We start from the raw sequence: 15,885 nt of genomic DNA, 5'->3' as shown, positions 1-15,885 counted from the left end.
TCATTATGCTCTAAAGATTTAACCAACTTACGATCTTAACTATTACTGGTGCCTGGTACATTCCACGGAAGGATCAATTATGTAGAGTATGTAATCATGCTGGACTGTGTGGAACTTAATCATTTATATGAAAAGCGATGTATGCTTCAGGGTTTTAATATGTATTTTATTTACTCAGACCAATTTTGGTCGAACATATTCTCAGGTGGGAACTTCATGGTATGAATTTTACGATATTTTATCTATGGAAGGAAATTAATATGATCGTCTATGTTATTAATCTTTGTATGTTCTTATTAATTTGTATTCAGGTAAGGATATAATGTATATGTTTATTATATGTATAAGGTTATAATTAACTAATAAACAAAAAAACAATTGCCACTTTCCTCTGTTGATAATTCCATCTAGTGACTACTTTCAGAGTTGGTAAAGTTAACACTGAAAAAACATACCAATTAGTTTCTCTTTGTTGAATTTCTTGGATACTCTGTGTTACAATGTTATTCACACATTTTGCTTCACCAATGTGCTTTGCACATTGCTTTATGACACTTTAAGGATTAACATAAGAATTGGTATACTTACTGACTCCAATGTGGAGGTCTGATGTAGTACTGTGTAAAATGGTGTTTTCGGGAAGAGCTGCAGTTTCTTGGTTTACTTCTGCTGTCATTGGTTTTAATGGAGGCCATTCGGCAACTTTAGCAGCGATTTATATGGGCATTTCAAACTGTGTTTTCCGCTTATCTGAGAAGCAAATCAATGGCATTGAATGGAGTTTTTTTCCGATGTTACAGTTTTGAGACCCTCGCTGCAAACAGCTGTGCTTGTCATTTGTGATTAGGAAAAGGCACGGTAAACGGTTAGTCACAGCAGAGGGAGCAAGGAACAGTTGGCAATGTGGGCAGAACTTCACTTTAATTGGCCCATCCTCCCCAGACTTTCACAAGTATAATGCAACCAGGTTGGGAAGGTGAAAACTAACAGCACTTCTTTGACGGGCTTTTATAATTGTAATTTTTTTTTTTAAGTGATACTTGTTCACGAGCTGTATATATTGTAGTGGGACTGGCAATACCAGAAGTTCTCAACACCTCTGTTATATATTTAAGCACAGTCCCCTAACTGCTAAACGGGACAATATCAACTAATCACACCTGCGCTAAGGCACATCTAGCGTCTTATCAGGACTGCTTTGCTTCGGAACAGTATCTGAATGGTCCAACAGTGAGGCTGTAATGATACTGTACCAGCAGGTTTTGGATTTCAGTGAGAAGCTAAAGCACTTAAGGAGAACAGTGTCTACGTTCGGATCTCCATTCTCCTCAGTTGGTGGGATACACACTGGTAGACAGTGTAGTCAAAATTGCATTGCTGTTGTAAAGAATCAGGAGTATGATTCGTACACAGAGACACTGTGATGATTGCTATAGGCCTAGTAAAAGAAGGGCTGGAGAAAGAACTCTCTCGCCCCAACACTATGAGGGGTTGCCCTGCCTCAACGAAACTAAAGAGTCAGAAGGCCCGAAAATAAAGAATTCTCTGTTGTGTGTCCAAAATCCTATCCTGACCCTTACAGCTAAATTTAAGAATAAGTGCAAAGGGTTAAAAGTCTTTCAACTAGCCTTCTTTGCTGTTCCCTAATGTTCCAACATAAAGTTACAAATGGTGCACAATTGATGAAAGTCCCACAAAGCCCTGCAGTTACCCAATGGATGGCTTTTGCTGCTTTCCCTATGGAGGTCCTCAGCCACTTCCTTGGGGGTGGCTTTTGCTGCTTTCCCTATGGAGGTCCTCAGCCACTTCCTTGGGGGTGGATTTTGCTGCTTTCCCTATGGAGGTCCTCAGCCACTTCCTTGGGGGTGGCTTTTGCTGCTTTCCCTACGGAGGTCCTCAGCCACTTCCTTGGGGGTGGATTTTGCTTTCCCTACGGAGGTCCTCAGCCACTTCCTTGGGGGTGGCTGTTGCTGCTTTCCCTATGGAGGTCCTCAGCCACTTCCTTGGGGGTGGCTTTTGCTGCTTTCCCTATGGAGGTCCTCAGCCACTTCCTTGGGGGTGGCTTTTGCTGCTTTCCCTACGGAGGTCCTCAGCCACTTCCTTGGGGATGGCTTTTGCTGCTTTCCCTACGGAGGTCCTCAGCCACTTCCTTGGGGGTGGCTTTTGCTGCTTTCCCTACGGAGGTCCTCAGCCACTTCCTTGGGGGTGGATTTTGCTGCTTTCCCTATTGAGGTCCTCAGCCACTTCCTTGGGGGTGGCTTTTGCTGCTTTCCCTATGGAGGTCCTCAGCCACTTCCTTGGGGGTGGCTTTTGCTGCTTTCCCTATGGAGGTCCTCAGCCACTTCCTTGGGGGTGGCTTTTGCTTTCCCTATGGAGGTCCTCAGCCACTTCCTTGGGGGTGGATTTTGCTGCTTTCCCTATGGAGGTCCTCAGTCACTTCCTTGGGGGTGGCTGTTGCTGCTTTCCCTATGGAGGTCCTCAGCCACTTCCTTGGGGGTGGCTTTTGCTGCTTTCCCTATGGAGGTCCTCAGCCACTTCCTTGGGGGTGGCTTTTGCTGCTTTCCCTATGGAGGTCCTCAGCCACTTCCTTGGGGGTGGCTTTTGCTTTCCCTATGGAGGTCCTCAGCCACTTCCTTGGGGGTGGATTTTGCTGCTTTCCCTATGGAGGTCCTCAGCCACTTCCTTGGGGGTGGCTGTTGCTGCTTTCCCTATGGAGGTCCTCAGCCACTTCCTTGGGGGTGGCTTTTGCTGCTTTCCCTATGGAGGTCCTCAGCCACTTCCTTGGGGGTGGCTTTTGCTGCTTTCCCTACGGAGGTCCTCAGCCACTTCCTTGGGGATGGCTTTTGCTGCTTTCCCTATGGAGGTCCTCAGTCACTTCCTTGGGGGTGGCTTTTGTTGCTTTCCCTATGGAGGTCCTCAGCCACTTCCTTGGGGGTGGCTTTTGCTTTCCCTATGGAGGTCCTCAGCCACTTCCTTGGGGGTGGATTTTGCTGCTTTCCCTATGGAGGTCCTCAGCCACTTCCTTGGGGGTGGCTGTTGCTGCTTTCCCTACGGAGGTCCTCAGCCACTTCCTTGGGGGTGGCTGTTGCTGCTTTCCCTATGGAGGTCCTCAGCCACTTCCTTGGGGGTGGATTTTGCTGCTTTCCCTACGGAGGTCCTCAGCCACTTCCTTGGGGGTGGCTTTTGCCGCTTTCCCTATGGAGGTCCTCAGCCACTTCCTTGGGGGTGGCTTTTGCTTTCCCTATGGAGGTCCTCAGCCACTTCCTTGGGGGTGGCTTTTGCTTTCCCTATGGAGGACCTCCGCCACTTCCTTGGGGGTGGATTTTGCTGCTTTCCCTACGGAGGTCCTCAGCCACTTCCTTGGGGGTGGATTTTGCTGCTTTCCCTATTGAGGTCCTCAGCCACTTCCTTGGGGGTGGCTTTTGCTGCTTTCCCTATGGAGGTCCTCAGCCACTTCCTTGGGGGTGGCTTTTGCCGCTTTCCCTATGGAGGTCCTCAGCCACTTCCTTGGGGGTGGCTTTTGCTGCTTTCCCTATGGAGGTCCTCAGCCACTTCCTTGGGGGTGGCTTTTGCTGCTTTCCCTATGGAGGTCCTCAGCCACTTCCTTGGGGGTGGCTTTTGCTGCTTTCCCTATGGAGGTCCTCAGCCACTTCCTTGGGGGTGGCTTTTGCTTTCCCTATGGAGGTCCTCAGCCACTTCCTTGGGGGTGGATTTTGCTGCTTTCCCTATGGAGGTCCTCAGCCACTTCCTTGGGGGTGGCTGTTGCTGCTTTCCCTACGGAGGTCCTCAGCCACTTCCTTGGGGGTGGCTGTTGCTGCTTTCCCTATGGAGGTCCTCAGCCACTTCCTTGGGGGTGGCTTTTGCTGCTTTCCCTATGGAGGTCCTCAGCCACTTCCTTGGGGGTGGATTTTGCTGCTTTCCCTATGGAGGTCCTCAGCCACTTCCTTGGGGGTGGCTTTTGCTGCTTTCCCTATGGAGGTCCTCAGCCACTTCCTTGGGGGTGGCTTTTGCTGCTTTCCCTATGGAGGTCCTCAGCCACTTCCTTGGGGGTGGCTTTTGCTGCTTTCCCTATGGAGGTCCTCAGCCACTTCCTTGGGGGTGGCTTTTGCTTTCCCTATGGAGGTCCTCAGCCACTTCCTTGGGGGTGGATTTTGCTGCTTTCCCTATGGAGGTCCTCAGCCACTTCCTTGGGGGTGGCTGTTGCTGCTTTCCCTATGGAGGTCCTCAGCCACTTCCTTGGGGGTGGCTTTTGCTGCTTTCCCTATGGAGGTCCTCAGCCACTTCCTTGGGGGTGGCTTTTGCTGCTTTCCCTACGGAGGTCCTCAGCCACTTCCTTGGGGGTGGCTGTTGCTGCTTTCCCTACGGAGGTCCTCAGCCACTTCCTTGGGGGTGGCTTTTGCTGCTTTCCCTATGGAGGTCCTCAGCCACTTCCTTGGGGGTGGCTGTTGCTGCTTTCCCTATGGAGGTCCTCAGCCACTTCCTTGGGGGTGGCTTTTGCTGCTTTCCCTATGGAGGTCCTCAGCCACTTCCTTGGGGGTGGCTTTTGCTGCTTTCCCTATGGAGGTCCTCAGCCACTTCCTTGGGGGTGGCTTTTGCCGCTTTCCCTATGGAGGTCCTCAGCCACTTCCTTGGGGGTGGCTTTTGCTTTCCCTATGGAGGTCCTCAGCCACTTCCTTGGGGGTGGCTTTTGCTGCTTTCCCTATGGAGGTCCTCAGCCACTTCCTTGGGGGTGGATTTTGCTTTCCCTATGGAGGTCCGACATTCCTTCCCCCAGGGGTGTACATGTACCACAGCGTGTGTCTCCACTTTATATCTACTTCCTCCGACGTCTCTCTCTGCCAGATCTTTCATAGGGGCAGACTTCCCAAGACTTCTTACACTCAATAGTACTTCCACCTTCCCTTGAGTTTACTTAACATATCTCTATTTCTCCACAGTTCTTTTCTCCAGTAACATACAATAATTCAAAGCAGAGGTAGGTCTCCCTTATCTCATACAATCGAGGGTTATTTTCCTTGACTTGTTTAGCAACAAAGGTTTCACGGCCCTCGGAACAATGGAAGAAGGTCTTCCCTTAGGTTTTCAGCTTTTCTTCAGCTTTCTACCACAGTTCTTTTCCTTGGAAAAGGCCATCTTTTCAATGAATGGGGATATGATCCCCTTCCTCTAGCATTACACGCTCAAGGGTTCTTCCTCACCCATTGATTTGCTCCACAATTCATAGTTCTTTAACAATTATTCCACCCATGGGGTACGATTCGCTTCCCCTAGATTTCACACTCTTGACTCATGTGCACTTTGGCCTGGTTTACTCTCCTGCCAGGACTTTACTACAGGTTACTTCTCCTTTCAAGTACGGGTCTCCAGACTTGCCTTCACAATGTTCTACACATATTTTGTGTGATGATCCCAAACTCGCACAGTGCTTGGTTTACTCTCCTGCTGGGACTTTTCACACTGTCTTTCACAACATAGATGTGTTTGACTTTCACACTTTACTAGGCAACAGCCTTGTCGATGCCATTTTCATTAATTGGGTCAGTGACCCTCTACCTTCTCGTTTGTTACTTTCCCTTTCTATCATAGGGCTTTCCACCCACTTTAACAGACTAGTTTTCACCACGGTGCGCGGCATACACCTCGCCCCGGTGTCCCGCTTTTTTCTTTGGGCCTCACCGGATTGTTTTGGCTGCTCCTGAGCTCTTTGCGCCATCCTGCAGTTGTGCCCAGCTGGCGGCTAGGACAGCGTTCCACCCCTTCTCGGCTTCCCCTGACAGCCTTGCGCTGTTTCACTGCACTATGTCTTTTTTCACTTTACAGGCTAGGGTCAACTTCAAGACCCAGGTTCTTCGAAATAGCAGTATTCATAGGGTGCCCTAGTATACTAAGGACCTATCCTCACTGAACCGTCTGTTAGTCTCCGACAGGAAATAGTGAGGCACAGGAACTATGGAATGACATATACAAAACCTAAATTTGCTTTAAAAATCGGATTAGTAGTGTTTGCTAATGTGTTCTAGATTGGCAATTTTGTGAGGTCACAATGTTGTTATTCATTGGTCCAGACGTACACAATGAGCATCCATGAGCACATTTGTGTTCTAGAATAAGACGTTGGTGAGATAAGGGTAAAATACCCAGGTTATTGGCAGGAAAGGGTAGAAGCAAAATTGGATAAAAATGCTCTAAAATAGTTTTCCATGCAAAGTTCCAAGTAGTCCTATGCTGTCCGCAGCGTATGGAGATGAAGTTTAGAAATGTCACCTCTCACCAAGTTCACAATGTTACAGCAAATTCACAGCGAGTGTTGCAGCAGACAGGCCAGTTGGCATTTTCAGATGGACCAGACAGCCAGTGCCTGAATTGAGATCAACCGATTTAAACCGAGGGCATCATTACCAATTTGGCGGTAATTCAGTTAGTGCCACTTTGTCAGTAGTGGAATTCCTGCCGTTTTTCCTGAACTGCCAAATTATAGATCTGGAAGGGGAGGCGGCTGATTTACCTTCACCAAGAAGCTGATTCTGCCACGTTACTGACAAAGATCTGCAGATTTACATGTGGTCATTCTGCCGACGGGAAATCTGCCAATATTCCCCATTGGGAATAACGGACCCCAAAAATGGGTATTTACCACCACTTCTGATCCCATGGAAACACTGCAGGACTAGGTGACAGGAACGGTGAGCAAATTTGGAAGTCATTCAGCGGATTTGCCAATGAATTATCACCTAACGTGTAATGGGGCCCACAATCATGATACAAGAGAAAAGAGACCGGAAGACAAAACATAGCGCCTGGCGCTGCATTCCATCTGGAGATGGGTAGAGCAGACAAGCCTGTTGATCCTTCGTTTTCAGCATTCCATCTGGAGATGGGTAGAGCAGAGGGGCCTGCCGATCCTTCATTTGCTGCATTCCATCTGGAGATGGGTAGAGCAGGCAGGCCTGCTGATCCTTAGTTTGCTGCATTCCATCTGGAGATGGGTAGAGCAGACAGGCCTGCTGATCCTTAGTTTGATGCAATCCATCTGGAGATGGGTAGAGCAGATGGGCCCATTGACATTTGAGTGAATATCTAGTTAGCGATTTTGTATATTCATTATGTATGAGCAAGGAAAGCTAGGGACCAACTAGAGTGGATCTTGAAGCATACAGACAACCTGGCAGACTAGGTGGAAAATGGTTTGTGGCAATTTGCTACTTTTCTGTGTTCATATTTTAAAGCAACGGGTTGATTTGGAGAGGGAAAGAAGAGAGAGAGAGAGAATATGTCCCACAGTCAGGCATCTTTTCAGACTTCAGTCTATCAGCGCTTGCATCCAACGAAGGTGAAAGACCATCGACCACTGATCCCAACCTTCTTCAGCAACAGTGTTGGTGGTTGTCAGTAAATCTATAATCAAGCAGGACAGCTGAGGTAGCCCTGAAGATGCAGAGATGACATAGAATAAGAGCGGGGGTGCAGTGTAGATGTCCAGTTCAGCAGTGGAGGAACTTTGGTGACACAAGGTGCAGACAGTTAACCGCACTTCAGGTTGGGTACAAACCCCTCCAAGTGGCAATAGCCTCTTGGGTTTCTTCTTTATAATCCAATTCTTAGCTTTGGCAAGCCTCAGATGCGGTTGTTGTCTGGAGCACCGGAGCTCTGGTGTGCTCATCTCTTCATGACAGGTTGGAGCAAGGTCCAGGCACCAAGGCTTTCTTCAGGGAAGAAGCTCGAGGGCTTGTGACTCTGCCGGTCCTGCATTACCAGGTGGAATGCAGAACTGCATCCGATCTCTCAGCAGAAACTGGAAGCCAGACTCACTTTGCAATTAGAAAGGGTCTTAGCAAAGCGCAGGTTAGGAAAAGAACTCTGCATCATGTATGTTCAGGATACCCCCTTTAGTGCTTGGGTAATCGCCCCCAGGCGCTACAAAAAAAAAAAGGTATGGGGCGTACCATCCCCTTTAATGGGCAACAGACTGAGGAGGGAACCCAAACCTCTAGCTGCCCATCTCATTCATGCTTCGGCCAGATTCTTCACAGGCTCACCCTGAGACGTGGATACAGGGCTGAATGCCGGCACCACTCTAAAACTGAATATCTAATGAGGAGAGCTGCAGCCCTCGGATCCCCAAGGAAGGCAAAAGCCATGGCTATATATGGCCCCCCTGGTGACCTTTATACGCATCTCAAACACATGTTTGGCTATTGGGACACAATATTGAATTCTACAAGGGGCTCACAGCAGGGTTATGCTTGCCTCTTTTCCTGGGTATAGCATCAAGTACCATGTCAGGGTTTAAAAGACTGCTAAACCTCAGCAGAGTCAACACAGCCAACCGTGCATAGGGAAAACCGGGTACATAGTGTACCCTGATCCTGAGGGCTATAGGGCCCATACAGTATTCGCAACTCTGATAAGACTTCACATGAAGAATCGTCAGGGAAAACATTGGGTAAAAGAGATAGCAGTAGGGGTTTAGGATAGCACTTCAATCTCACAGCCATCATGGTTTGGTGAAAGACACCATCATCGCATGCTGGGTAAAGCCTTGACCCATCCACAAACTAGCAGAAAGTTTCAACGTGCCGATAGGGCTGGTCATTCTTAGGGAGCTTGCAGGCATCTTCCATTGAGATATACGTTAGCATGCTCACACTCCAAGGAAAGAAGACTGATTTTGGAGGGATTGAGGTGAAGGAAATGAGAGAACGTCCACCGTTAAATAGCAGAAAGACAGACCTTAGAATGAATTGAGTCAGAAACATAGGATAAAGAGAAGATCCGAGTGTCATCGTAAAGATGGAATCAGAGATTGTAGGAGGAGAGTAGAGTAGAGCGAGGCCTAGCATAGAGCAAAAAAGAGAAGGGCACCTAGAACGGAGTCTTGAGAAACCTTGTAAAGAAGAAGGGTATTGGAATAGGTGTTACCAATGCAGGTTACCAAGCAGGAACGATTAGAAAGACAGGAATGAAACAGAGGTTAGCGTGGAAAGAAGAACCACTTCTGCACCGCTGAGTCAGCATGCTTGCTTCAATTCATTGAGAATCACCTTTTCCTTTGGGTTTCTCCCGCCCGCCTGCTGGTTTCGCTCCAGTGAGGGCTAAGAGCTCAGCTTCTAGGTCTGCATCATCATCATCCTCCTCCTCAGCACCACCCATCATGCCATCTGGCGAGAAGTCTATCAGCAGACCCATCTGTGGGGGCGAGAACATTAATACAGCAAAAATCAGTGATCAGAAGGGATCCTTTTCCAGCAACTGTGAGCCGAGCAAAATATTGCAAAACAAACCAGAAGTGCAGTGAGCAATCTCTCACATTCATAGGAAGTTCCTACCAATAGGCCAGGAGTGTAGTAAGCATTACCAGTCAGCGGGAGGGAGCTACTAACAGACGTCTGGAGGGCAAGATGCATTCCTCTACATGGAAGAGAGATAACAAAAGGCATAAAATAAGCAGTGTCGCATAGCAATTTGCTATGCAATTCCGTCAGTTTGCTAATCAAATGGACCCTTATGTAGCAAAGACAGCTATTTAAGACGCCCTCTTCAATGCTCTGTTCACTTCAAGTCCTAATGGAGAGAAAGTGCAGCAGTAATCATCTCCTCCACTCTTAAGTATCCAATGCATGTGTGGGAGAGCTAGGCAAGACTTTCTTTTTTCAAATAATTGCACACCCGAAATAATCTAGCAAAGACCAGTATGGGTCAACTTTATATAATTTTTAAAAAGAGTCATGCAATTCCATTCCTAAAATGTAGGTTATTACATAATTAGAATATTGATACTGTAAAACATTGCATAATCTCCATGCTTTACAGTAAAGTTGAGGTTAGCATATCTAAATGTCACTGTGTCAACTATATTTCATTTTGTTGGGGAAGATGGATCATATTGACGAGTGAACACTTTTGAAAATGAACTGATCAAATGCTTTTGATGGCAAACCTAGTTCTGTAACCTGCAGGTTACATACATTTTGCAACTGGTGCTGAACCCATGAGCGGACCCATACTCCTTGACATTCTATATTATCACCCAGTTGATTTATACCAAGTACCCTGAAATTGAGATGACCACAAACTACAATATTCCATCTAGTTTGCCCCATTCTCTGCCTGCTATGCAATCCACTCTGCTTATTCTCTTTCTTTCCTCTTGCATAATGAATACACAAAACGAACTAGATGCTTACGCAAATTAGTGATCAATAGGTCCATCCAATATGTACATCTACAGATCTATTGTAATACAAAACACTGTAGTTAGCATCTAGAGCTCGCTTTGCTTTATGATTGAATTATATATCACCACCTGCAGGAAACTGTGCTCAGAGCCTTTTTATCATATCTATGTACGTGTCCATTCATGCAGCTAAACGTTTACATTTTACAGACACTCAGCTGGGGCTCGTAAAGTCTTTTCACACACTCGCATAGTCGAGTACATTTTATGAAGGGTGAGTAGCATTTGCAAGAGATGTTTGAAACTTTTATGTACCATTTATGTTTGCAGTAAATGTCAAACAAAAGTTTCACTGTGCATGGCTGGCCTGTGGGTGGCAGCAGTGTGCTAAACAAAGCAGGGTTATATTGACATGCAACATTGTACACAAATTGCATTTTACTTTTGTTGTCCTCCATTACTATGAGTCAAGTGCACTTCTCTTAAGCTGAATATGCAAACTAAGTTACCCACCTGTAGAGGTCTAGCTGAATCAAGAATTTGCAAGGTCCTACTCATCTAACTAATGTCTTATTTCAGCAGTATGCAAAACTGCTGTATTGCTGCCGATTTCATGTCTTGGGTACAAATAACTTCTAGAGACATTAACAATATTAGTACAAAATTGATAATCAAATGGGTCCGTTTACTAATCAAAATAATTTTTTAAACAAATGTATGCCTTTTAACACCACACATCTTCTGGAGGGCAGGAAGCATTCATATACATGGAACAGAGCTTACACCACACATGCCTTCTGTAGGGTAATATGAAAATCATCTCTGTGGGATGGAGCACAATGGTAAGACTTGTGAAAGGGAAGTACTGCCACCCATGTCTGGAGCACCATTTGCACTTCCCTTCTGTGGGAGGGAGGTACAACCACTCATTTCTGTAGAGTGAGATAGTAACCCTAAAACCGGAAGATAAAACAATCCACAAGACAAAATAATCACTGCACATCTTTGCAATGGAAAACAAAGGTTTATTACATGTAAAAAGGTCTCAGGCGGTCCAGCAGAACCAAATTGACATAGAGCTGGTCTTATTGCAAGAAGATCCAGGTCATATAGCAGAGAAACCGCAAATTAACAATACTGTGCATAATAATGAGTACAACATAATCCCTCCACCCTTATTGGCTACCACCCATAGAACATGCTAATCTCCCCCTATAGTATCTGGACCGATTGGCCACATCTACTCTACCCACATCTACTCTACCCCCATTCCCTTAAACAAGTGGTCCCCTACATCATCATTTCTAAAGCCATGTATGGGATTGGCGAGTTACCCAAGATGTTACATTCCCCCAATGGTACTGGTCACGTGATATGCACCCAGCCGTCCTGACGCACTCAGAGTATACTAGCGAGGTCAACTCTGCTTTGATAAGACAACAGGCCTTCTCATGATACCAGATGCCACGGTGCACATGTGATGCACCCCCAATCTTGTACTACATTTATTGGAATCACCTCTGCTCCTCCTGTCCCGAATCACAAGATGTTCCAGACACAGTTCCCCCCTCATCTCCTTACAACCCCAGGTGCACAGGAATGTCGTGACCAACACACCGCTCTCAAGTCTGAATTTCTAGGATTTGTGGTGCGTCTAGGTGTAATTCATATGGGGTGAATGCCCCGGAGTGAGGACAGTAGAGTTCGAAATATTTGTTGGACCCATTGACATCATAGCACCTCATGCCATATTCTTATGAATTTATCCTTCAAAGGGCGCATCCCTTACTGCTTTCTTTCCAACTTTCTTTTCCCACCACGCTCAGACCCCACAGCTGGATACAATTAGTGCTCATCTGCGCACCATGGACGCCTCGGACCTCTCCCTCGATCCTGGGGAAGGGGAGAGGGGTTTGTTTTGTTAGAGCTAACGAACAGAGCCGCAGCTACACATCACAGCCTGTGCGCCATTTTATTCATCATGTTCTAGGCCTTAAGATCCAAAATGGCGAGACTCCCATCAGGTTAACACACCAACCTTGCGTCTACCCTGATAACTTGCCAACTCCATTTTACACCTAATTCGGCATGTCCCACCTATCACACTATACTATGTTAACAAAAAAAAAACAGGCCTGTATACTGCCCTATCTATGAGCTCTGCCACCACAACAATGATACATTTTGTTGCTCCTTCAGTGTTGCTATATATGAGCGTCTGTCAAACCCAAATAAAACGTGCACTTCTGCCGCACCACCTACAATCTGCTCCCACATTAATTCATTCTAAAAGGTCTTTCTCAACCGGAATCGGTTGGTCTTGCTGGGACCATGAACTTGCATTCCAACAAGAGTAGGGAGTCAATTCCCCTCTGTGGCAGGGAGATACTGCCACCCATATATGGATCTCAGTGTGCAATTCCCCTCTGTGGCAGGGAGATACTGCCACCCATATATGGATCTCAGTGTGCAATTCCCCTCTGTGGCAGGGAGATACTGCCACCCATATATGGATCTCAGTGTGCAATTCCCCTCTGTGGCAGGGAGATACTGCCACCCATATATGGATCTCAGTGTGCAATTCCCCTCTGTGGCAGGGAGATACTACCACCCATGTATGGATCTCAGTGTGCAATTCCCCTCTGTGGCAGGGAGATACTGCCACCCATGTATGGATCTCAGTGTGCAATTCCCCTCTGTGGCAGGGAGATACTGCCACCCATATATGGATCTCTGTGTGCAATTCCCCTCTGTGGCAGGGAGATACTGCCACCCATATATGGATCTCAGTGTGCAATATCCCTCTGTGGCAGGGAGATACTGCCACCCATATATGGATCTCAGTGTGCAATTCCCCTCTGTGGCAGGGAGATACTGCCACCCATATATGGATCTCAGTGTGCAATTCCCGTCTGTGGGAGGGAGCTACTGCCACCCATGCCTATAGCACAGCGAGCACTCCCTGCCTGGGGAGGAAGCCACAACCACCCATGACTGGAGCACAGTGTGCAATTCCTGTCTGTGGGGGTGAGGGGGCTACTACCACCCATGCCTATAGCACAGCAAGCACTTCCCTTCTGGGGGAGGAGGCTGCTACCACCCACCCATGTCTGGAGGACAGTGTGCTATCCATCTTCTTGAGCAGAAACTATTACCACTCATCACCGCCCCACCACCACCTCTTTAAATCACCATGCCATGGCACAGTCTACTCAGCTGTTTGCAACTAAAGCATCACTTGTCACTGCCATTATGGCACTAGACCCCCTTTGTTTAGCCTATTTATGCCTGTCCCTCGGCTATGTCACTGTACATGCCTTCATGCTCTCCTCTCACCAACCAGTTTGGTCTGTTTTGTAAATTCACATCCTCAATTCCCAAGCGTGATGTTAAGCCTGGTTCACTATCCTACCAGACATAACTGTCGATCTTTTTATGATAAAAGATATTTTCCTAGTATTCGGGTGGGGGGAGGGGTTTGAGGCTCTTCCTCTTGTTTCTGCTTCTAACTCAAAACTGTAGCGCCAAATCTGGTGTACTACCCTGCCAAACTTGACTGTGTATTTCGTTGCTCTTCATTTGAGTCCCAGACCCTGGTGTGTTGCCTTTGTGGGTTCTTTACCCCAAAATTATTGTCCAACTGAACAGATCTGGTGTACTCTCCTGCCAGGTACTTTTCCACATAGGCTTCATTCAAATATCTTTCTCTTTCAGATGTGTCCCAGAAACCTCTGGCCTTTCTCAGGAACTCCCTGACTTGTTCTACAACTCTTTTCTCTTCTGTGTGCGTCCCAGAACCCTTTATATTCTCTTGTGCTCTCCCCCACTTGCTTTGGGCCTCAGTCCCTCGACTTTGTATTACTTCACTCTTGTATGGGTGTCTGACTCGTGTGCTTTGCTTTTGTGGGCCTCGTCTGTTAAGATGGATTTCCTAACTCTGTCCAGGTGGGCAGAAGTTTAGGAGGCCATCCTCGATTTAGTTAAACAGGGGAGCCTTCTGGTCAAGCCTGACCAATCTAGGTAGCTTGGCAGGCGGCCAGGACTAAGTCTCAGGAGGGGTGCGAGCGATCGGAAGCCCACAATGAGCACACACAGCAATGAACCACAAATTACTCTTAGACAAGTGTAAATGAAAAATATCTATACATTTATTGTCGGCCGGACCAATAGACACAAGTAAACTTCAGTTATCACACAACATACTCTACTATATAACATATATACAATACGGTTCCTACTGCGACAAATGAGTAAGAAACAACCACAACCTGTAAAGAGAAGGGTGGGTTAACTCACTAGGAGTATTGGACAATTCTTCATAGTTGTTCCCTAACTTTCGAGTCCAGCCCTAAGAAGTGGGGAGTCTTGTGCTCTCCAATACAGTTGAGATTAAAAACGCACGATCGCACATGCAGAATAAAAAGCGGGTCATCTTGAGAGAGCTGTAGCAAGTCCAGAAGGGGCTTGAGGCGATGAAGAATTGGTTTCCACTCTTCGAGTGGGATCTGCCCTTGGCGGCAGAGCAGTTTTCAAAAGGTGAGAATATCTGGGGAGCTCAAGCTATCCCAGTCAAAAGCTAATACCTTTTTAGGGATATTGGTGCCTAAAATAGATCGGTTGTGCCAGGGGGCCACCAGTAAGTGATGCAAGTAGTCATCGACCCTCGGCACAGTACGAACTTTGCCAGTTTAGTCGAGATCGCTAGTAGGTTCGAGTCCTGCAGTTTTGCGGCGCTTTGGCTCTCAGCGGCTGCGGGTTAGAACGATCGTCCGTGACGGCACAGTTACCTTTTTTCAGCTTCTGAAGGAGATGCAAAGACAATTGCGGTGCAGCAGGTTCAGGGCACAGAAGAGCAGGTCAGCAAGACACCTACAGCGTCCGTCACCAACACATGTAGTGACGCACAAATCACAGATGTGTGAAGCGTTATGCACTCTCCTAATTTGGGACCCAGAGGAGCTAGGCCTGCAAAATTTGGCAGGAGAGGGCACGGGACCACAAGCAAGCGATGTCTCAAGTCTTGGGTTTCAACTAGAGATGGCAGCGATTCGGCAGGATACCTTCAGGTAGAACTGTACAGTGCATTGAATGGCCCAGGAACACTTCCGAAGGACTTGTTTGGCAGGTAGGCAGTTGGCGCCGAGAGTAGTTCCCACTACTCCAAAGGGGCAAATTTTGATGTGCATTCCTACAAAAAGTGTCCTGATATTACACAGTAAAAGCACAATTGTTTTTGCTTTCGCCACTCTATCTCCTGTTTGCTTAATGGACCATGTAGTCGTCCTATATGCACTGGCTCTCTAGGGTCTGGAACACAGATGCCAGACTCTATGCTAGGGAGGCGTTCTAGGAGTCTGTAGTCTTTGCTCTTGTCTCCCGTGTTCCCTGATAGTTTGTGATCTAAATTCGATGTACTGCAAGTCTCCGGTGGTTTACCTCTTGGGCTCAGAATTAATTGTCCTTTAGATGTCTCCAAAGCCTCCCAATAAAATAGTGAGGTTCTTTTCTTTTCTGGCCAGTTAGTCTCTACAACCAAATGGTTGATTGTGGTGATGCACATCAACAAGTCTTGGCTGCCCTGGCATAAGCCCAGGAATTCATTCTCTAGTGCTTGAGCATGGGATTTCCTGCCAAATATATTATACATTTCTTTCTTAACAGCTTGACAATGTTGCACTATGGCGTCATCTTTATTGACACATAGTACTTGA

General features: G+C 47.0%; 1 protein-coding gene across 3 annotated transcripts in view; it reads right to left on the bottom strand.

Moving 5' to 3' along the window:
• The window catches only part of CC2D1A (coiled-coil and C2 domain containing 1A), a 988,624-nt gene that overhangs the window by 913,765 nt on the left and 58,974 nt on the right, over positions 1-15,885 (bottom strand). For 2 of the 3 annotated variants that reach the window (XM_069604374.1, XM_069604377.1), the window contains exon 2: positions 9,042-9,186. The exons of the other annotated variant lie outside the window; for it this stretch is intronic. In XM_069604374.1, the coding sequence (XP_069460475.1) occupies positions 9,042-9,186 (145 nt within the window). The remainder of the gene's footprint in view (positions 1-9,041; positions 9,187-15,885) is intronic. 3 annotated transcript variants of the gene reach the window in all.

Source organism: Ambystoma mexicanum, chromosome 3q (assembly GCF_040938575.1).
Source record: "Ambystoma mexicanum isolate Mex_15411 chromosome 3q, UKY_AmexF1_1, whole genome shotgun sequence".
Lineage (NCBI taxonomy): Eukaryota > Metazoa > Chordata > Amphibia > Caudata > Ambystomatidae > Ambystoma > Ambystoma mexicanum.
Note: the sequence above shows the minus strand (reverse complement) of the source record. Positions and strands in the feature narration are given on the sequence as shown.